General features: G+C 41.6%; 2 protein-coding genes across 2 annotated transcripts; both read left to right on the plus strand.

Annotated features, from left to right (window-relative positions):
• The first annotated feature begins 6,348 nt into the window (after positions 1 to 6,348).
• LOC108069006 (uncharacterized) lies at positions 6,349 to 7,292 on the plus strand. The gene is made up of 3 exons (XM_017158905.3): positions 6,349 to 6,532; positions 6,592 to 6,810; positions 6,862 to 7,292. The coding sequence occupies exons 1-3, from the start codon at positions 6,388 to 6,390 to the stop codon at positions 7,272 to 7,274; spliced, it is 777 nt and encodes a 258-aa protein (XP_017014394.2). The 5' UTR covers positions 6,349 to 6,387; the 3' UTR covers positions 7,275 to 7,292.
• Positions 7,293 to 10,252: 2,960 nt separating this feature from the next.
• On the plus strand, positions 10,253 to 22,319 carry 5-HT1B (5-hydroxytryptamine (serotonin) receptor 1B). Its single transcript, XM_017159013.3, has 9 exons — positions 10,253 to 10,834; positions 13,658 to 14,229; positions 16,517 to 16,650; positions 17,300 to 17,409; positions 17,493 to 17,682; positions 18,067 to 18,204; positions 19,162 to 19,506; positions 20,089 to 20,589; positions 20,970 to 22,319. The coding sequence occupies exons 2-9, from the start codon at positions 13,914 to 13,916 to the stop codon at positions 21,066 to 21,068; spliced, it is 1,833 nt and encodes a 610-aa protein (XP_017014502.2). The 5' UTR covers positions 10,253 to 10,834; positions 13,658 to 13,913; the 3' UTR covers positions 21,069 to 22,319.
• The last annotated feature ends 986 nt before the right edge of the window (positions 22,320 to 23,305 follow it).

Raw genomic sequence — 23,305 nt, forward strand, 5'->3', positions numbered from 1 at the left:
TTGCATTCGGCCAGGGACAGGATGTGCGTTAGTTGATGGCCAGACACCTGCTTAGCTGGCACTTCATCTATCCTGTGCAATCCTGTTCAGCTTTCTCCCTCCCCCTCTCGCTTCCCTTCCGGCTCCTACCCCTGTGGCTGCATTGCGCTCCTGACTCCCTGGTTCAATCAACTGGCAATTTTTTGTGCACTACTGCTGCTGCTGCTGCTGCTGCTGAAGGGACTTTCGGGCGAAATGAAAATGCCAAGAATATATCCCCTCGTTAAATATTACACATCAGCAGCAGAAGCCGTTCCAGCTCCTGCTCCCTGCTCCTCTCCTGCTTCAGTTTCAGTTTCAGTTTCAGCTTCCTGCGACTGCAGCAGCAGCAGCAGCTTTTACAGCAATGAAAACAACGCGAATCGTTTTTATTAAAAATTTCATTTTCATTTGCAAAAGCGAAAATGTGGCAAATATGAAATATGAGCAATAAATGGGCAAACGTCCATCAACATCCTTGAGCTTCCTTCTTCCATCCGCCGAGTGCTACTGGACACCACTTGCAATAATGCTCTTTCGCCGGCGGCTAAAAAAAATACGAGTGAAATATAAAAAAGGAAAGTAAAGACAAATAAGCGTCGGAGTTCGAAGAATTAAAATTACACAGACCAGTCGAAGAAAAATATGCGAAAGCCAAGGCAAGCGGAAGTGGACCAAAGAAAACATTGCGTGGCAAATTATTAAGGCCAGCAGGAAGTGCCGGTCTATAGAACGGTTATAGGGATTTCGCTCGAAATTAAACGGAAAAAATCGAAATGAATTCACAGGAAATAAGCTCACGATATACGCACACAGAAATAATGTATGTTGCAGTGGTTTTCTTAAAATTATTAAATTGTTATTATCAAAATGAATTAATCACACAAAAGCACCTCTAAACGCCACATAAAAACTAAACTTTTGTTCCGAAAAGTTATTATTCATTCGACTAAATAAATACACATTATTCAGAACAAAAAACAAATTATTGCGAAGACCTAGACCTCTAATGCTGTTAGTTTATTCTTTTCAGTGCAATTTGTTACACATTAATTGAAGGCCTTTACGGACGTATTTTGCCGGAGTGTTGAGCCTGTCCAAACGTCGGCTTCCAAAGTAATATGGCAGAACAATTTTTGATTAATTTAGAGCCGCGGGCAAGGCTCGCTTTCCACACTCTCAAGTGGGAAAAGTGGCCGGGGAAATGGGGAAGCTCGAGTGAGCTCGAAGCGCCAAGCACCGCATTCTGTGCGCAATTAGCCCCACAATGGCCGAGCGCGTCAAGTGAGTGGCTCGCTGACTGGCTGGCTGGCTGGCAGCGTGGAAAACTGGCTGGCAGAACGTCGCCAACAGGTAGCAGCCAATGCCACTGCCACTGCCAACCAGCAGGTGCGACACACGGCCAAAACCCAAACGCAGAGCACATACTCGGGCAGCACTTAAAATTTAAAGCGTTTCGATGGTAATTGCGCGGTCGCCGTTAACGAGCCGCTTGTTAAAGTCCAGCGACGCCAAAAAAAAGTGGAAAGAAAAACGCACGAGTAAGAAAGGATAAGAGGCCTAGGAAACCGAACCCCAATTACCCTATACTATTATGTGCATCTGAAAATTGTTAGCACACACAGTTATATAACAGAGTTTTAAAAATGTCGCATTGCCATTTTATTAAATGTTCATTTCTATACTACACACAAAAAAAAACGCATATCGTTTTTACCATGCAATATTGGTAAAATTGTTAATTTCTATACTACACACAAAAAAAACGCGTATCGTTTTTACCATGCAATATTGGTAAAATTGTTAATTTCTATACTGCACACAAAAAAAAACGCATATCGTTTTTACCATGCAAATATTGGTAAAATTGTTAATAACTAATATAATTTTACCGAATTTTCTCTCTCGGAAATTCGCTGACTTCGAAAAAGACAGTATGACGACTTAAAGTGGGTGCAAACACACATTCTCTAATAGCGCTTGCCTACATTTCGAGCAATTCAAATTGAGATACTGCATATCAAGTCAAAATTGATACCACATAATATCAAATTGAAGTTTTTTTTGTGTGTAAATGTATCAATTAATCAACCCAATTACCAAAATTGGTTTACTTTCAAAGATTCTGATCGAAAATTGAAGCGGTGACTGGTTAAGCTCAAGTACCCCCCGAAAAAGGGAATAGCACGGCTGAAAATTGTTCGGGTGAAGCTCTGGAGCAAAAGGCATGCTCTGTTTTTAACCCGTTAAACGTTAAACGTGCTGATGAAGATGGCGATGGGGGATTGGATTGGAACGCAGGAACCGCGGAAATTGTTGCTGCCCCGCTGCGCTGAAAGCGAAGGAATTATTCTACTGCTCCGCAGAGTGCATCAGACCAGGACCTGCATCAGCATCAGCAGCAACATCAACCCAAAATGCCGCGATGCTCGAAAGGTGACCAGCGACATGGCCATAATGGAACTCGATTCCTGGCCAAGGTTCCTCCTTATGCTTTTGTTGATGTTGCTGCCATTGCCGTTGCCGCTGCCGCTGCCAGGGCATTAATTAACATTTCAATGGAGGACCGCAGTGGAGGAATAATTTCATTGCATTTAACTGAACGACCTTAAAGTGCTCGGGAGAACGGTAGCCACAGGAGTGGAAAGAGGTAAAAAGAGGTGGAGACCGGCAGGCGTTTTTCTGCGCATAATTCAACTTTTTGTGGGCCAGGAGGAAATGGCTGAAAAGAAGGGGCCCTGTGGCATACAATTTGGCTGGGCATGCTGGCCAGAATTGTGCAAGTTCAACGGAAATTAAAGCAGGCAGCAGTCTGTCCAACCTCACTGTAATTTACGGCCATTTCACATATGAAAACCGCAAAAATCGGATTTTGGCAGGCGTAAGAGACAACATCTGGCCAAATTAATCACAAATTGGAGCGGCTAATTGACACCTGGCCATAAAAGCCGGCCCAAGGCAATCGGTCAGCAGTCAGCAAAGTGGCCACAAGACCGCAGCCTAAACAAACATAAACGGAGGGCCGCAAACTTCCGAGAGATAAAAAAATAACAACATGTACATACAATGTGCAGCAGGCTCAAAAGGGTGCAAATGGAAAATAAACAAGGTTTATACCGAATCAACATGGGCTAAAGGCAGGCTTAATCGGGGGAGGATTTATGTATACACACCTACCTTCAATTTTTTTAAGGTTTTTTGTTTGGCCTGATTGATAGCCACATTGATAGATGGCCCACAGGAGGAGTCATTTCATTTCACTGCGGCCGGCGAGTAATTAATATTTACCTCTCCCATTGTTTGGCCTTTTCCACTTAGCTGAGCTTCACTGCTCTTCTCTTCTTTTCTTCAACTTACAAATTACGCACTAATTAAGCAGCTTTCGCCGACTGCCATTTTTCAAAGTCATTCGCGCACTCAACGAGGCCTTGGACTTGGACTTGGGTCAGCAAGGATCCGGATCCGGATCCGCATCCCCATCCGCCGCTGAATTCGAATCAGTCGCTCTCACCTCAGTTGGTGAGTTGGCAGCGCATTAGGCGGCAAAAGTTAATGTGCATAATTAATTCGCTTTTGCACTTTGGCGGGCCCGAGCCCCTCATTTTGTTTAGCGGTCGCTTTTGTTTGTTGCCCCAGCCTGCTCCTCCGTTCGCATAAATCAAGTTGAAACGCAGAAGGACCCACAACGACACCGACGACAGTTTTCAAGGTCATGCCTTAGCTTTCCCGCCACCGAAAAATCCATCATACGCTTTTTAATTGTCTTTGCCACACTGACACACCAGCCATTCCTCAAGCCTAAGCTGCAAATTCAATTGGCATAACATCATGCACAATAAACAACTTCATTTGCAATATTTACTGCCGGATAATTGAAAAGCTTTCAGCCGAGCAGCTAGGCCACTGATGCTGCCGAGGGAGGAGGCTCACATGCGCGACATGACTCGTCTAACATGCAAATGCCAAATTCAATAAACCCAATGGGAGGCAACAAATAGACCAAATTATTACATAGCCGCACGCACAAACACACGTGGCTCAAACGGGGGTTATTGGACTGAAAAGCAGACCTCCCATCACCGAAACCGCTGAGCTACTTAGCAAAAGCCTAACAGAAAAAAAAGAAAACCCCTCCATAGGGGGAAAACAAGAGTTTTCCGACTGAAATTGAACGACAAAAGTGCGTGCAATTGGCAGCCATATTGCCATATACGTAACCATCCAAAAAAAGCCACCCCACCACTCATCCCACCCGCAAAGTGGAATATACTTCTACTTATTGCGGCCATAAGTCGCTGGGGTCGTATGCGTGATATGAGTGTAAGTTAAACAGAATGTCGCTCCCCCGTTCAAATCAAGCATTTTCAGCTCACCCCTGGGGAATTGTGTAATCATTTCTTGACTGGAAAAATTCATTTAGCAATACCCATGCATTCCCGCTCAGCACATCAAGTTGAATTTTTTGCATTACAAACTTAAATTTGTTCTATTTACTTTTCCATGACCACCGACCAGATCCGTTTGCTTGCCCCTATTTACCAGATTACTTTTGCTTTGTTTTAGCTCTCGCCTGGGCCGGGGCTATTAATAAATTTCTCAGCTGGGAATTAACATTTACAGTTAGCTGACCGAACAACTTTGCCCGACAAACTTCAATTGCGTCACATTTATCAAATCGCTGGGCCCCTCGAACGTCGTCGGCCGTTTAAGCAGCGCCCGGGGAATTGAAGTCCGCTCCACGGACCACGGACCCTCCGAAATGTTTCGAAATGTTTATTTGTGATTCTACACACAGAAAATACGTTTTTGAGGAACATTTACTGGTTTAAAATATATAAATTTCTTTCCAAAATTCTTAAAAAAATTAAGCAAAGTATAAATTAGTGATGATTGAATGGATTAATTAACATATATTTTATAATTATTATTACCTATTTTTAAAAAATTAAAAAAAAAATTCTATTCCATTACTACTACTCTTTAGGTCTTCAAGTTCTTGATAACTCTAGATTCGAATCCATTAAATAAAATTACAGGCGGAGGTCCCAATCCTGATTTCTTCACCGGCCAGACACATTTCTACTCCATTATTAAGGGGTACAACAATTACTAAACATATATCTCTAAATTTAATTAATTAATTTTCCAATTTCGATTTGAAAATGTTCCGATTAGATAGCCAATTTCCCTCAGTGCAATGTATCGCTTTGAGAGATTTTGATTTTGGCGCTGAGTAAGTGCATAGTTTACAGTTGCCATTTCACAGGACTCCAGGCTTTAAGGATTTTGCATATTTCGGCTGTTGCTGCCGCTCATAAATAATTCAAATAATTTACACGCTTACTTGAACGCTGCGTGCGTGTGGGTGTGAGTGTGTACGCCTTGTGGGTGTGTGGGTGAGCCGTATCATGTGGTTCATTGGTTTGGGCCAAAAACTGCAACCAGCTAGCAGCACCAGAGCAATCAACAACGTACGATGCTGCTGTTGCAGTTAACTAAACTGAACTCAACTCAACTCTTCACTGCGCACACACATGTGCACACGAACACACACTGATGCAGCCGCAGCAACATAAACAGAAACATCTATATAGGACTCTTGGTGGTTACTGCGGTTTGCATTTTCATATCGTACTCTCTAATATTCCCAACCAGTTGTTGTTGTTGCTGTTGCCTTGGCTGGCACATAAAAAGGCGAAGCTGCTGCGTTTTATGTTGTCACGTTGGCTTCAAGTGCCCCAAAGGGGGAAATCCCATTTTTCCACACACCCCTCACACACACACGCACCACTACCACAACCAGTTTATGGATTAAGTAAACACAAAGAGCGCAAATGAACTTTCCTTGCTCTGGCACAAAATTTTGCAGCTTTAATTTTTGATTTCACAACAAGCAGACCCTCTGAAAGCGAAACTTATATGGCTGGGTTTTGGGGCAAATGAGGCGCTTTCGGTGCACTTTAAAGTAGAAAATTTAAGTCACAATATTACAGACTTTTGAAATAAACAAATAAATATAAAAGTAACCTACAAAAATAACTTTTAATCTTAGGACAAAGTCAGAATAAAATAGGTTCAAGTTAACTCATTTCAGTTTATCAAATTAAGAAAATAAAATAGAAAGTTATTTATTTTTGAGGAAAATTTCATTTCATTTCATTTCATTTATAAATGACATTTCAATTTACCTTTACCTAAATCAGTTTACTCGAAATTTCAAGTCCACTCTAATTTGCATGCATGTATACAGATGGAAATTTCAACCCAATTATGCATTTTTCAGTGAGCGATAACAGAATCCCGGGAAACTTTTAATGCCAGCACAAGTTTTTGTTCCGACAGCCAGTCAATTTGTGGCATTTGGATGGAATGGACGCAGCTTATGTGAAGTTTATGATGTGCCAGTGCCTTATAAACAGGGCGGATTGGGGCTTGGCCATCGGTTGCATGAATGTCGTCTACTCCTTTTTCCTCTTCCAATTCTGGATGGTGGAGCTCATCAAGTCCGCCGGCAGTGAGTACGGGCATTTCGCTTCGGTCCGGAATTAACTGATGAAACTACTAATCCCGCAGATTATCCCGTCAAGTGGGTCCTGTTGTACGGTTTCAACGTCATGTTCAATGTGATCACCATGATGAGAATAGTGAAAAGGGAGAGTGCTGCGGTCTTCTACTGGATGTGCGAGACAGGTGCCCTTTTAATATTCCGCCTGCACCACATCTATTTCCATGAAGATGAGTTTTGGTTGGTCAAAAGCGAGTTGTACAAGGTGTCCAACATTATAATCGATGGTGAGTGCAATTTAACTAAAACTAAAATAAGCTTTAATTTTGTTGTTGCAGTTTACATTGGTCTTTCGATGTTGGCCATGATCTATGTAATGTGTGGCCTGCGTTTTGAGCCAGATAGATCGTTTCCCGAAGGCGAAATGGTGAATGATTGCAAATTCGATCCAGAGGCAGTCAAAAAAGCTGTCCAGACGGATGGGGAAAATGTTTTTGAGAAGAGTGAAGGTCATCACATAGAAAACGTTCTTGGAATGGAGGAACTTAATCGCAAAGCCATGCCAAAACTAGCTGATCTCGAGGATAAGACAACTCCCCGCTTTGAAGCCACTGCCCCCGTAGAGGAAAGTCTTCCTTCCGGAATTTTCTCTATCCACGAGATCCCCGAACCTTCAGCTCCACCAGAGAGTAAGCTCTCCCTCGACGAGGATTTCTTCAACGAGATCAATGATATATCACCCAATGAATAGATAGCCATAAGTTTTAGTTTCGCTGGCAGAGCAACATAAACAATCTAAATGAAAGTAAATAACATTTTCACTTGACCCCCAAAAGTCTGACCGCAACTTTTGGGCAACAAAGCCCAAAACGAAGAACAACAAACAAACAAATGGAGGAAAACTTGACTTAACTTTTCCGAGGGGCGGCTGATGCTTGGCGGGGGGCGAAGTTTTTCGGTTCGGGAAAAGGGATTACGATCAAAGCGTTCGATTGAGTGTGTCAATAAATTCCTGCCAGTCGACCGAGTGTAGAACATTTGTCCGGTAGCGGCGATAAATAGTTGCCACACGCTCCTGTTCGGGGAAAAAAGCAGGCGAGAGAGATCCCTTTTTGGCCGGAAAGTTTCGTGTGAATTTAGTGCGGCTCATTAAGCCGGACAGTGTCAGTCATGTGTGTATGTTTGTGCTGCCCCCGGGTGTCGGTGCCGGGGCCAATGGCTTTTTGTTCAAACTTCATTAAGCTGGAGAGGAAATTGCCAATGGCCCATTGTCATTCACGTTCTATATTCTCGTTCTCATCCTCACTGTCATTGCAGTGGACTTCGTTTAATAATGGCCTGCCGGGCATTTGTCAACGGGATGCTTTGCCTTAGGACCTAGGCTTTAAATGAGCGCGCTCATTAAGAAAATTAATGTTTGGGATTCATTAAAAGTGTCAAAGTGCGCACATTAAAATTATATAAAACGAAGCGACGGGGAGGAGTGAGTCGCTGTCGTAACGAAGCCAACGTCTCGACTGTTGTTGATTTTATTAACAAAACAAAGCATTAAAGGCGCATAAAATGTTGACATAGCACCGCGACTTTGTTCCCGGCTGCTCATAAAACTGTCTCATATTGACGGCTCAAGAACTGCCGCACACAGATACTCACACACAGCCCTTGGATACGCACACACTCTTACACATATATCGGGTTTCTTGTCGGAGCATCTCATAAAACTAAACCGCAATTCATCAGTAAATTCCTTTCTCCTCGACTTCTCTTTGGTCAGCTTGTCTGCCTGAGAATATGCTACAATTTTATGCGCCTCGTAAAATGCGAAAAAATTGTTTTTATTATAATTATTATGTTATGCATGGTGACGGAGCAAGTTTATTGCACTCGCACATAAAAGTCGAAACCTCGATGAAGTGATGATGCTGTCAAACTTTATTCGCTCTTCGGTTCCTCCCCAATTCGGAACTTACTGCTTTTGCTGCTGCTGCTTATCTCGGTGCCATTTATAATGGCAAATTATTTGAGATTTTCGCTTAACTTTTAGCCATTTGAAACAATGACACACGCATTGAGCCAAGTCAACAACCTTCCTTACTGCATCTGGAAATGTGTCCTTGCAGTATCCTGCTGATGTTGCTGCACTGATAAAAAATGACATTAAAAAAAACAAATGTACAGAGCTTAAAAATTATACCAGCATAGACACAGGGAATTATGTACTAAACAGGGTTGATAAATTCAACACAAATGAAAAAAAACCTTTATGAAGGGTTTAATATCATTTACGTGTGTGAAAATTAACAGGCATTTAATTCATTGGCATTTCTATCATATGAATTTATAACATAGGCATTTGTGCAATTAAATAATAATTATTATTGATTTAAAATCATTTAAAACTAATTCAATAGGTAATTATTTTCCGATTAATTGTTCAAACATTTTTCTGTTAAATGTGTAAAGTATTTAAAAGTTTTTTGCAACGCTTCCCCTTTTTGCTCTGAGTGTTGATACAGCTCGAAGGGGCCGCATGTCACGCACTGGAAAATGCTTAACGCTCCCCAGCTCCTAAGAATAAACTCGATTCGAGGAAAAGGGAGCCACACAATGGGAGTTTTACGTGCTGGCTGCTGCGAAGGACGTAGCGTTTGCAGTTAAAGTTTCTGGCTCATTAGTATGATGCTTAAAAATATTAAATGTGTGCAACTCGAGGGTCTCGTAAGTGCACAAAGATAGTTAGTTGGGCGCACATTAAGATAGTTCCGGTTATAGAAGTAAATTGCACTCTTTGTGGTTGCTATGACACAGGAAAGAAAGCAAAGCCAATATGGGCCCACGCGTCGTATGCGCAATGACCAAGCAATTGCAACAATCAATGTTTTATTGTTGAACAAATGCGGTGGGCAGGCAAGACCAGTGATGCCTCAAGCCGCAGGCCACAGAGCCAGGAAAAACCCGAGCAGGCAAATAAATGAAGGCCGTAATTATTGCCAAGGAAAATACAGACGCCGGAACGGGAGCAAAATGTCACGTACTGGCAATAAACCGCTGCTAATTTACGATGCCCCGGACTGCCTCTGGTCCTGGTCCTGATCCTGGCCAAAGTCCAGGACCAAGTCCGAGCCACTAACAAAAGGCCAAAGGACCTAGAGTCGGAAAGGCGGAAGTCAAAAGGCAAACGCCTAAGCAGTTTGACCAACTCGAGAACTCCGGAATGTTTCGCATTACGGCCGCTGCATAGAAATGGCCATCAAATTGACGGCAAGGGGGCGAACCTATCGAAACTGCCAATAACCAGGACAAAGGCCTAATGCGCATTAGCCGCCCTGGAACGTGCATTAGATATATTAAAATCGGGGGCCTAGTGGTCTGAGATCTGAGGCTCTTGCATTGTCCGCCATTGCGTTTTGTTTGCATCCATTAGCGGAAACGCACTGAGGCAGAACAGTGGACTGAACAGCAGATTTTCCCATTTTCCTCGGGCCTAATTTCCAAAAATAATTGCTTTGAAAACCCGAAAACTCAACAGGCAGCGAAGAGCGCTGGATTTTCGAGTTCGAAAATGGTTTCTCTTAAGTTTGTAGACTTGCCAAAATTTGCGTATAAGAGAAGGTCTTGCGGCGCCTGCGTCGGACGGGGAAAAGTCTACAGGAAAATCAGCTGGTTTTGGTAGATGGAATCAACTTCAGAACGGCCACATTGAAGCAGTTTGTCAATAGTTACGCTCAAGACGCCACGCGTCTGCCGAACCGTTTAAAGAACGCCGCGCATAATATCTTGAAATTCTAAAAAATACTTAAAACCCGAAACACCCAACCCCGAAGACTGAAAGCCGAAATCAAAACAAAAATCTAGCAAACAAACTGGTATAAAGAGCAATTTAAATGTTAAGTGAAGTCCTTAAAATCGCCAACTCTCACCTTACGTTTTGTTCCGAATAATTAAACAACCGAAACAAGCGAGACCCGCATAATTAGCAGGCAAACAAGAAAAAACCCCGAGCCTCTTCTGAGTACTAAATCAAAAAAAGATAAATACAAATCAACCATAGACGAGCACACAAACCAACCAAAAACGGAAGCTGTCCTTTGTGTGCGTGTGTGTGTGTGAGAGAGGTCCTCAGGAACTGGGGAACAACATCATCATCATCGTCATCATCATTGGAATCTTCACATCCTTCGTGGTCGCCGCTGCTGTCGTCATCGTTGTCACATCGCGGCATAAATATTTATGTTGACGAATCTACCTGCGGCTGAGCGTCGCTAATGAAGCGGGCAAAATGAAAATGAAAGGACATAATTATGCTTATGTGTGAGTATAATGAATACGAATTTTATTTTTTATTCCACAAGGCCAGCTGGGGGACCAACAGCAGTGCACTTTGTTCGAAACGAGAATGAAAATGAAAAGGAAAACCGCTCGGGGAATTCGTGCATTTTGTTTGCCTTTTCCGTTACGGTTGAATGTCTAGGACTTTTTGCTTCTGGCCAGGTTTCAGGTTTGTTTTGTGCAAAATTGCACTGCTCTTAAGGGGTGGGAAGTTTATTGGTTGCCAACTTGATTAGTTCACGGGAACAGAGGGTCGTGTGCAATTAGGCAACTGCATTAGGGAAAACTTTCCGCCGGCAACTTGGTTGGTAACTTGAGTGCAAATTGCTGTCGTCCAATCATCTTTACAAAGTTTGCAGCGGCACGAGTCCATGAACTCTCTGTCATTGTCTGGCAGCCAATCCATTGTTTCCATTCAGTTGCTAACTGAGTTATGACCCCATTCGGCTGGCTAACATTTCCACTCTACTCTATCCCACCCCCTCCCCCTGCTAATTGGTATATTGTGCGAGTCATTCTGGTGATCAAAACCAAAATCAAAAGGCTGCTAAAAGATTACGCTGACACAACGAGAACGAGAGCGAGCACTGCCAGCGGCAGACATTCAACAGAACTTTCTGTATATTTATTAGAGTATGAATTAATTCAAGTATGAGCAGTGTGTGCGAGTGCTGGGGAAAGAGTTAAGCCTTCGGGGCACATACTGAATCAGATTCGCATAACGGAAAAGGGAGGAGGGGAGCGCGGGTGGGAAAGCCACAGCAGACCGACGCGATTTTCCTTTTTTCTCCTTCATTTTTTTTCGACTATCCCCTAAGGCGAATTTTGTTGCCAACGTTAGCACATTTTTTTTTTCACTCCACCCACTGTGTATGGCGAATGTAATTCATGTACACGACCTTGGTACAGAACAAAAAAAAAAAGAATGAATGTGCCTGTGTGAAAGCAACAACTCGCTTTCATAATTAAAATGCAGAAAGATATGGCCCAGGGTGGCGACCTCAAGATACCTCGCTTAATTCTCAGAAGGGATTACTTAGGCATTGAACTGATTGCTCCTTCACAAACCATCAATAATAGCTGACACTCAGGCTTTAATATTCATAAATGCAACAGCCTTGAACTCCAAACCGCACAAACATTTATGCTGCATTTATTAATAGCGATTCCAGCTGCGGGGCCAAGAAAACCTCTGAAAAGGCGGATGACGATTACCTTGACTATGAAAATACTTCTCACACATGAGCTGCTTGGGCGCATCGCATAGCCATAACCATAGCCATAGCCCACCTTCCGTTTCCGGTGCCTCCCATTAACATTTTAGTCTATGTGGAGAGGCAAGACCGAAAGCAGCCACTATTCAGCGAGGGTTGGGCGAAGCTTTCTCGCGAATTTCGCCGATTGCGACTGCCGGCGACTGCAAGCCATCGAGCGACCTTCGCAGGTCAGGTGTTGGCCCGAGTGTTCGCCGCAGACTGGTTAACTGCCTTCACCTGGGGACACCTTGACACAGACAAAGGTCAGGCAGTGTGCTGAGCGCACAAAGGCCAAGTGGCAACCAAACCAAACTAAAACCATCCATGAGTGAGTTAGGCAGAAATGCAGATGAGCCAGCGAATCACTGGTTTATTGTATTTCTTGGAAAACGTTTAGATATGCACTTCAGTTCCGTTCCAGTTTCCTCGGGTACGGAGAATAGTTGCCGTTGTATCTGTCGTTCCTATAGAGCTCCCCCCCTGTAGGACTGGAAATTCCGGGAGGAGGTAGCATCAGCAACAGCGAAATCAGCAGCAGCAGCTGCATCGTGAAGCCGAGTGTTTGCAGCAACATTTTAAGTGAAACTGAGAAAAACAAGCTGATAGCAAAGCTATATATTAATGGCAAATATAATATAAATTGCACACTGAAAAATAATATATATATGAATTTTATAAATTTGTATATATTTAAAATTTATAATTAAAGAAATGTATTTTACTAAAAAATAGAAGGTACAAATAAGTAAGCCTGTTTCATTAATTGCCAAATTTAAAGTAATTAAATAATGTAAAAAAAGTTTTTAAAGTGTATGGGATTTTCCTAGTTCCAATCGAGATAAGAATCCAGATAAGCCCCTTAGACTAGTTCTAAGAATTTTAAAAATAGCTTTTAATGAGTGCGTAATTTTCCCAGCTCCAATCGAAATAAGCAGCTCCAGGAGTCCCAGGGTCAAGAGGATTGCACTTTTTTGAAGAATTTTAAGAATAGTTTTTAATAAGTGCAGCATTTCCCAACTTCAATCGAGATAGGAAGCTCAGTCTTAGATTTTTTTCAAGAATTTTAAAAATAGTTTTTAATTAGAGTGTAATTTTCCCAGCTTCTAACGAAACAAGAAACACTTAGGAGACCCAGCGTCAAAGTGGCTTACATTTTTTTGAAGAATTTTAAAATTAGTTTTTAATAAGTGCGGAATTTTTCCAGCTTCAATCGAGATAAGGATCCGGGGGTCAAGGGGCTCACACTGGGTTGGCAGCTTGTAAAAAACTTGTGAAAGAGTTCGCTCGATTGAAATGATTAATTAATTGCTGGAATCGAGGTAAACTGAGCGCGTCGAGACGAGCATCATTTATCATGGTGTGGACTTAATTCGAACGGCACCCGGCTTCACTGGGGAAATAAAAAATAAAAAGGGAAATTGTGTTATTTTAGGGCGGTACATTATGATTTCGTCTAAGGCTTTTATTTCTTGTTTTCCATAGACTGCTCTCCCATTGTTTGCCATTCATCTCTGACTCCCCATTGACTCTCGAACCCTATGTTTTGCAGTTTACGTGTTAAGTGCTTGGCAAGCACGATTAAGGCGCTTTATCACCCGCAACAGCGGCAGCAACACGAACGACAAGCACGCCAGCAACAGCAAAATCAGCAGCAGCAACAGAGTCAACAGCAACAGCTGCGACGGCAGCAACATCACCAGCAGCAGAAGCAGCAACACATCGCGCTATAGTCACATACATTGTTACGCCCCCAACCCATAATACACATATATATATATATAAATTGTCAGATATATACACACGAGATGTTGAAAACTGTGACAACAGCAATGGCTGCCGCCGACGACGACGATATTCCAGCGAGCATTTTGGAAATAGAACTGCCAGCCATTTTGCTCAACGAGAGCCTTTTCATCGAGCTGAATGGCAATCTCACCCAGCTGGTGGACACGACCAGCAATCTCAGCCAAATCGTCTGGAATCGCACGGAAAACGGTAATGGCAACGGCAACATTTTCGACCTGGACGCCGAACAACGGGCGACGGTCGAGTTCTGGCTACTGGTCAAAATGATCGTCATGGCCGTCGTTCTGGGACTCATGATACTCGTCACCATCATAGGCAAGTACTTAATCAAAATCAAATCCAAATTTAAATTACCATGGCCATGCCCATGGACATTAAATTATTCTCAAATTTATGCCGCCGGGATAAGGCCGGCAAAAGTTTCCATATCGCCGACGAAAACTCAACTGTAAATGAAGTGAAATTTATGATGCAGAAGATTTTTATTGCGCCCCTTGGAAGATTTTTATTGATTTTTGGGCTTACAAAGATGATTTGCTGCCGCCTGCTCTAAGAAATGGGCCTGCGAATAGGTCCTTGGATGGGTGTCGGGTGCTTAGGGGCGGCTGATTGTTTTGGTTGGCCGGATGATGAACGAGGAGTTCTTTGAGTTAAGCGCCGCAAAGATGCCAGCCAAATAAAAAACGAGCCAAAGTTTCCAAAAATGTTTGCCGCGGCACGTGAAAAGCTATTAAAACGGCGCCAAGGCGTCAAATGCAAATTACGACGAGCACACACACACAGTCTTTTTGGCACACGATGTAGGTTTACACTGTATAGTAAAAAAGTATTCGGCCTGACTTTTTGAAAATTTTTTATTCCGAAAAACTTTAATTTTAATTTAAAAACAAATATTTTTTTGTTTTAATTTAAATTTGTTTAAAAGGTGATTATTTAATACTTTTTTGAGACTACAAGGAAATGCATTGTTCAATAAATTTGATACGGTATATTTCCTCATTTTCCCCTTTAAAAAGGAAATGTACTTCATTTATTTCGTGCAAGGAACCAAAAAGCAATTGGTACTTGTGAAAAGCCTTTATTTCATGTTTCATATTTCATATTATCAAATATAGGAACTCAGCCCAATTATGTGCATTTACTGAAAACTCATTTAAAAAGGGAATATTGAATTTCAAATGGGCAGTGTGTAATTAACAGAGAACAGAAAACAGCATATTGCCTTGATACTAACGTGGTTTGCTCATACTAATTATGCTTTATTACTTTTCGGAAGGGCAATATACTAGCGCAGAAAATATGTAGTTGCATATTTTACTCAAAATGAGATTTACAAGGCGTATGCCCTTTTACTATTTTAGTTAGAAAATTTGAAAAGGAATATTGAATTTCAAATGGGCGGTGTGTTATTAGCAGACAACAGAAAATATCATATTGCAGTTGATTGTAACGTGGTTTTCACATACTAATTAAGCGTTTTAATATTTGATAAAGCAATTTACTCTTTCACTCAAAATGAATTTTACAAGCTTTGTGCGGTTTCTCTATTTTAATTAGAGCATTTAAAAAGCAATATACTGACATTCAAAATATCGTGTTGCATATTTCACTCAAGCTAAAAAACATAGAATATCCGTTCATACAAAGGTACATTAGCAAAGCTAGTCGAACATAAAATGGTATAAGTTCCAAAGAATATTAAAGTAAGACCAATTTATCCGAATTATTTAGCCTAACTTTATTTAGCTCAAGCTTAAAACCACAATATAAGCTTCTTAATGTTCACAAAGCTAAATATTCCGTCATAATTCAATACCTAACTAATCGCTAATTTCGGCAAAATTTTGCATCGTGCTAATACACACACACAAACACAGGTTGATGTGCCGTTGCGAACACACGTCGTATGCGCAACATTTCCCCGGCAAGACATATGCAAATGCGTTTTCTGGCACGGGCCAAGCGACGACAAAACGTTTTGACAACCTGCAGACAAGCACGCTGTCTCAGCAGCTCCGGTTTCGAGGGGGGGGAGGGGTTCCAAAGGGGCTGGCGTCACTCCGGCTGCCGTGGCAAAAAAGGGGGTGAGATGGGGTGGCAGTGCGGCAATTACAATTTGCCAAGTTGCATGCGCTTAATCAAAGCAAGCAACGACAATGATGATGGCGATGATGGAGCTGGCAGCCACCCAGTTCTCATTTGCATCCCACAGGCGAGGAGACACTCCAAAGAGTTCCGGGGAAAAGGAGACCCGGCTACGTGGGAGGCGGACAAGTGAGGCACATGCACGATTGCCTGCAATTAGGCTGAAAGTTGAAGTCTCCTTTGACACGAATCCTTTGCCACTGATTGATTTTGCCCGACTCCTTTGGAAGTTTTGCATTCCCAACTCACCCACAGGCCAGAAAATACACACAAAAGTTAATGATTCTGGCCACTCAACGTTTCCAATTAACTGCATTCGAATTCACTTACTTATTCATCGGCATTGAAGCGGAAAGCTTAGTGCTGCTCTGCATTTGCCGCCTCACTTAATATATATTAATTTATCAATTTATCGCTTTCTAATGGGGTTCCTGTTTTCTGCTTTTACTGTCCACAGGCAACGTCTTCGTAATTGCCGCCATTATACTCGAGAGAAACTTGCAGAATGTTGCCAATTATTTGGTTGCATCTCTGGCAGTGGCTGATTTATTTGTTGCCTGTCTTGTCATGCCGCTTGGCGCCGTCTACGAGGTAAGTAGTCCTTCTCTTTCACTTCACACGGTAAGAAAAAAAGTAGCCCTGAATTTAGAAAAATTATTAGAGGATAAATTGTGAAAAAGAATTGGACGGAATGCTTTATTTAATTTTATTTAAATTAATTATAATTTTTCTAGCACCAAATTTTTTATACCTAGCAAATAAGGCTCAGAACAAACCTAAATAGTTTAAATCGATTGAGTTTTTTTAGTCATAAGTACTGAGTATAAATAAAATAAATTAAAGAAAACTAAAATCACAAATAAGTAGGTTTCGCCAAAGTTTGAGCTAGATTCTTAAAAATTTCTGAAGCAATTATTTAGCAGAACCCCTTTAAATTTAGCTTTCATTATTTAAATTGCCCGTTTAAAGCACCTTTCATATTTTTGCACTGTGTACTGCCACTACCATCGCCGAAGCAACTCGATTACCCTAATGGAAACTTGAGCAGGAATGCTGGCAAATGAAATTAGGCGCCAAAGAGTTGACACTGGCCCGGGGCAACCTCGTTTGCCGGGCGACTAATTGTTTCAATTGCATCATCACTGGCAAACAATGTGTTGCTAAATGTCACTCCTTTCTCTTCATTCCTTTCGTTCTATTTTATGCCACCACCCCCAACCGGAAAACTCCCCGGCTGCAGATAAGTAATGGATGGATATTGGGACCGGAACTGTGCGACATTTGGACGTCTTGCGATGTCCTTTGCTGCACAGCATCCATTCTGCACCTGGTGGCCATTGCGGCGGACAGGTGAGTGCTGCCAGTCAGCCAGCCAGCCATTTCCCGGTGTAACAGATGTAACCGATGGCAATTTGGACCTCCTTCCGTTGCAGATATTGGACCGTGACCAATATCGACTACAACAACCTGCGGACGCCGCGTCGCGTATTCCTCATGATTTTCTGCGTCTGGTTTGCGGCCCTGATTGTTTCCTTGGCCCCCCAATTTGGCTGGAAGGATCCGGATTACATGAAGCGCATCGAGGAGCAGCACTGCATGGTGTCGCAGGATGTGGGCTATCAGGTAAGCAATGCTGATTGCAGTAATCTTTGGCCTGTGGAGTTAAATGCAGTCTGGCATTTGTGAGATGTGGAAGAGGGTGTTAATTCCCATTTATCAGAGCATTCAAGATATGTAGGTTAAATAGAGTGACTTCGAATGTGAAGAGTAACAATAAAATTAAATAAATAAATATTTTAAATCAAAAATTAAATATTAGGTTTTTTTAAAATTACTATTTCAAAATATTTAATAAAAACGTATTACTTAAAAGCTTCCAGAATATTATTACTATAAGATTAGATAAAAACAGACAGGAGTATCAAAATGATAAAAGTAAATTATCAAAATATTCTATAACATATAACTTGCATTCGCTTTACTTATAACTTATTTTTAATCTAATAGATATTTGCCACCTGTTGCACTTTCTATGTGCCGCTGCTGGTGATCCTGTTTCTGTACTGGAAAATCTACATAATTGCCAGGAAGCGCATTCAGCGACGCGCCCAGAAGTCCTTCAATGTCACACTAACCGAGACGGACGTAAGTTAATCAATAACGAGGCAATCTCAGTTGAAGCTAAGTGCCTCACAAAATCCAAGTGATAAATGCCAAGTGTCCACTTAGCCAGCCTCCAAGGCAGAGTGGAAAAATTACCCATACGCCCAGTGGCACAAAGTAAAGATATTCCCCAAGTATGCAGCTATTTGCCTTCTATGGGTTGTTTTTTTTTTGGGCTGGCTGAGTGGATGTTGATGCTGCTGTTCGAGAAGTGTATTTGCTTGCCTGCCATAATGAGTGTGTCATTAACAGAAACAATAATGCGAATGTGGATGGGAAGAGGTAGTTCGGAGGTGGGAGGCTGGTAGTTGGTAGTGGGTGGTCGGGGGAAGTCCTCAGCTGCTCATTAGCATGCCCAAGTGAGCACTCGAAGCGAGCCGCTGCGGCGAAAGCCAAACAAATGCCAACCGAGATTTATGATCACCCCAAAGTGTGGCCCTGGTTTAGGGGCAGATAATTACACTTTTAATAATGCAATGTCTGGTTTAATTTGCTATTTTACAAAATGTGCTTTCCAAATTAAATTCTTGTTCTAGGCTTTACTAAATTTGAAATTTTTACATCTAAATTATGTTTTATAATTATACGGGTAATATGTTGAAAAACAAATCTAAAAATATTCAAATAGTTTTATGAACAGTTAATAATCTAGTTACAAAAAATAGTAATAAATGAATAATAATACATTTATTCTCATTTATTTTAAATTTAACTTAACTTTCAATAGTTATTTTTTCTCCGTGCATGTGGAGTAACTAATGCGATAGGAACGTCGAGAAACTCACATTATGCATTTGAATTGTTTTTATTTCGTTGACAAGACACAAGCCAAATGTGCTTCGCCGAACAGTTTTCATCAAGTTCATAAACAAGTATGGGTTGTAAACAAGTCCAGTACTATCTTTTCGCACGTATTTATTTTTATCAAAAATCCCTCAGTGCGATTCCACGGTGCGGGAGCTGAAGAAGGAGCGCGGCAAGCGGCGGGCGGAGCGGAAGCGTCTGGAGGCGGGCGAGCGGACCCCGGTGGGCGGGGAGGCGGCGGACTCGCAGCTGCAGCGGCGTCCTCGCAAGCGGATGCGTATATGCTTTGGCCGCAACACAAACACGGCCAATATTATAGCCGGATCGGAGGGAGCTGTGGCCAGGTCGATGGCCGCCATAGCCGTGGACTTTGCTAGCCTGGCCATTACGCGCGAGGAGACCGAGTTCAGCACCAGCAACTACGACAACAAAAGCCACGCGGGCACCGAACTTACCACCGTCTCCAGCGATGCAGACGATGTAAGTAGGCCTATTGTTTCACCATGCAATTTGGCATTACAGTGGAGCTTCTGTAAAATCCAATTGGTATTTTTGCATATCGTAATTCAAGGGATTCTTTTAGCCAGGGTTCGGAAATTGACAAATACAAACGTGTTAAAATGTGAAAAATAATTAATAACACACACAGCTCACTTGTGTTTTTTTGTAAAACGTGTTATTAACACGACGTGTTTTTTACTCATTGTGTTTTATAGGTTTACATTTGGTATTCCTATTTATATTTATTTAATTTATTTACATAAATTACTTTAGCTATTTATTTAATTTAACTTAACTTACATAACTAAAATATAGATTTAAATTGATTTTATCTATTTCGTTAGAATTTCAAACCTCACATTTTTAGATTTTACATTTATGTTAACCTTTGCAAATCTAAGAAATATTGTCAAATAGTTTTGAAAAGAAATTTTTTTCGGACTTATAATCTTTAAGAAGTTGACTTACTGAAGCTGGTCTGCATAGTCATAGTCATTTGTTCGCCGCACGCCCTTTGTTCGTGTGAGATTAACCCTTTTGCCCTCCCGCTTAACCCCTTAGTACCGCACCAGCAATGCGAATGAAATCATCACGCTGTCGCAGCAGGTGGCCCATGCCACGCAGCACCATCTGATAGCCTCGCATCTGAACGCCATAACGCCGCTGGCCCAGTCCATCGCCATGGGTGGTGCTGGCTGCCTGACAACGACCTCGCCCTCGGAAAAGCCAGGAGCAGCAGGTGGAGGGGGCGGAAGTGGCGAGGTGGGAGCCGGCACCGAGGGCAGCAGTCCGGGAAAGAATGCCGGAGTGGGCCTGGGCGGAGTGCTGGCCAGCATCGCCAATCCGCACCAGAAACTGGCTAAAAGGCGACAGCTTCTGGAGGCCAAAAGGGAGAGGAAGGCCGCCCAGACACTGGCCATCATCACGGGCGCCTTTGTCATCTGCTGGCTGCCATTTTTCGTGATGGCCCTCACAATGAGCCTGTGCAAGGAGTGCGAGATCCACACGGCGGTGGCTTCGCTATTTCTCTGGCTGGGCTACTTCAACTCGACCCTGAATCCGGTATGTAAATTAGTTCCTGCCTCTGGCCTCATTCTGTTGGCTAAAAGGGTGCTTCAAGTTTTTCCTATAACTTGGAAACTTAGTAATTTTCAAGAACAAAGTTTTATTATCAATATCTAAAATTTAAATTATTTTTAATCTGACTTGGATTGCTTATTATAATTTTTGTAAACTACCGTATTTTGATCACACAAATAGTAAACAGAAATTATAGATATTCCCATATAAATAGTATTCATTTAAAATATATTCAAAATAATAAAAAAAAGTTCTTAAATATTAAAAAAAAAAAAATCTAAATCCCGAAGCAGAAATAATGTAAGAAATTCCGCAATTGACCAAAATATTTTTTCTTTTAAAAATCCTCGTCGTCATACCAGGTTATTTACACCATCTTCAATCCCGAATTTCGACGGGCCTTCAAGAGGATTCTCTTTGGCCGAAAGGCTGCTGCCCGTGCGCGCAGTGCGAAAATTTGATTTCAACTGAAGGATAACGAGGACCAGTATTTGTAATTAAGGTCAGGCAAGGAAAAGAAGAAGCCAAGGTCGGAATTGACTGGAATGCAGTATGCTAAGGAATTGGCTTTGTTATAAGGAGCAACTAGCGAGTAGAGACGATGTTTTAGCAGTGACAATCCTAACTAGCTGTAACTAATTAACTAATTCCTCACCACACACACGTGCCCCAAAAAGACAAAAAACCCGAACAAAAAACAATACAAAAGTGTAACCGAAACCAATCGAGTAACGGAACCTTGGAATTATGCTAGCTGATACTCACTAAGTCTAAGTTATGCGTATGTAATTTATATATATATTTCTAATGTCTTCCCTGTGTCTTAAAGAAATCCAAGCGTAATACGTTTAGAAACCCTAGAACCCTAAGTAATTTGAATGATTAGTGATCGGAGATCGAAGATAGTGATTGGTGTTATAGGCTGGGTCCAAAGAACTTCTTACGCTTTCATATTCTGTGTTAGTTAAACGTGTTTAGTTGTAGCCTAAGCTGAAAGATGCTCAATTAATTCAATTGGATAAGCACATTTACATAAAAGTCAATATACCACAAAAAAAAAATTAACGAATTTACACCACAGACCCATGACGACACGGAAAATTGAAATCCTTAAAAAGCTGCATAACACCATAAAGGGTAAGCCACCGACGTCACGGCTAATTAGTCGGGTTCACCCAACTTTATTCAGCAAAATTAGCATAAATTCAAAACGGAAAGTTAAACTTTTGTTGCTAATATTCCTCATATTCACATACACATACCAAAAAACCGCAACACAAAAGTTTCAGCCATGATACATGATATGCAGTTATATGCCACACGCATTCGTACCTAGTGGTGCAACATATATAGTATACTAAATTTATGGTTCAATTTTTGAAAAGTTTTCTTGTAAATAAACGGACTTACAGTTTTAGCAAATAGTAAATAGTAAACCAACCCAAAACCAAAAACCAAAACAACCACAACAAGAGCAACAACCACTCGAAGAACAACTATATATATATATGTACATGTGGGTCTGAACGAAAGGGCCATTAAGTCAATGCTGCAGTTGAAACCTAATACGCTTCGGTATGCAACTATATGCGTACCCACATATGTCTGTCTATCCTGATGTGTATTTGTAAGTTGAGTATTTTCGTGTGTATGTGTGTTTATGCAACTTCTCGATGTATACTTGATGTCAAAGTTATTAAAATTGTGTTTTATCAAAGGCATATGCGCCTGCATTCGATATTTTATTTATGGTCAAGGGATATGCCCATTGCTGGGGATGTTAACTTTAGGGGTACTTGGCTCTAAATTGATCAACTTTTCAGTACAATGCTGACCGCACGCACGTCTGTTTTGTTTGGAGCTGGGCGAAATGTCAGCGCATTGAAATGTCAAAGTTCAAGTGCACACTCACGCCCCAAGGTGGGTGGCCGTTGGGTTGTCGATGGGTCGGCGGCATAGGAGATGGATTACGCATTGGCATTATCAACGCCGGAACAGGCCAAAGCCGACAAATGGCCCAGAAGAAGCAGCAACAAAAAATCAATACATCATGCAGGACCCAGGGGCGCCACAGTGAAGTGGGGGATTTTGGAATTCGTGTAATACATTTCGGTACTTCGGATCCATCCCGGCCCCCATTGCCATTATTTTTTCCTTCGCCGTCTCTGGCTGCAAGTAAGCTTATTAACAGTGGCTCTCTGCAGATGGAAAATGGAGTGCCGAGTGCCTGGTGGGTGTTCAAGAGCCGAAAGTCAGGTGTGCGATTCAAGAGCTATCAGTCGATGGGACGCAACCACAGTTGCCACTTGAAAATCTTTAAAGTGCGAAGAAAAATGTGAAGATTTTATGTCATGAAAATTCTTGTCATTTTATATCTTTCTCAAATTTATTTTTTCGTTTGGTACAATTCGAAATATATATACTCTTAATAATCATGTTTCATTCAGAAGTCCTCAAAGCCGTATCATAAATTTTTAAATGTGCCTTTTTTATTTCTAAGTAGGAATTAGATTAATTTAACAGTTGTTTTCCTTAAATTCACTTTTATTTTATTTTAATAGTTCGGTATTCCGCCAATCGCAATAAATTTAATGGTTTTTTCCCATCCAACATCCTTACTATTATGAAACGTACTGTAGATTCCAGCACAAGTATACTCAGAATAATGTTTACCAACACTTTTAATTTCCTGTTGGCC

The sequence above is a fragment of the Drosophila takahashii genome, chromosome 2R (assembly GCF_030179915.1).
Source record: "Drosophila takahashii strain IR98-3 E-12201 chromosome 2R, DtakHiC1v2, whole genome shotgun sequence".
NCBI classification, from domain to species: Eukaryota; Metazoa; Arthropoda; class Insecta; order Diptera; family Drosophilidae; genus Drosophila; species Drosophila takahashii.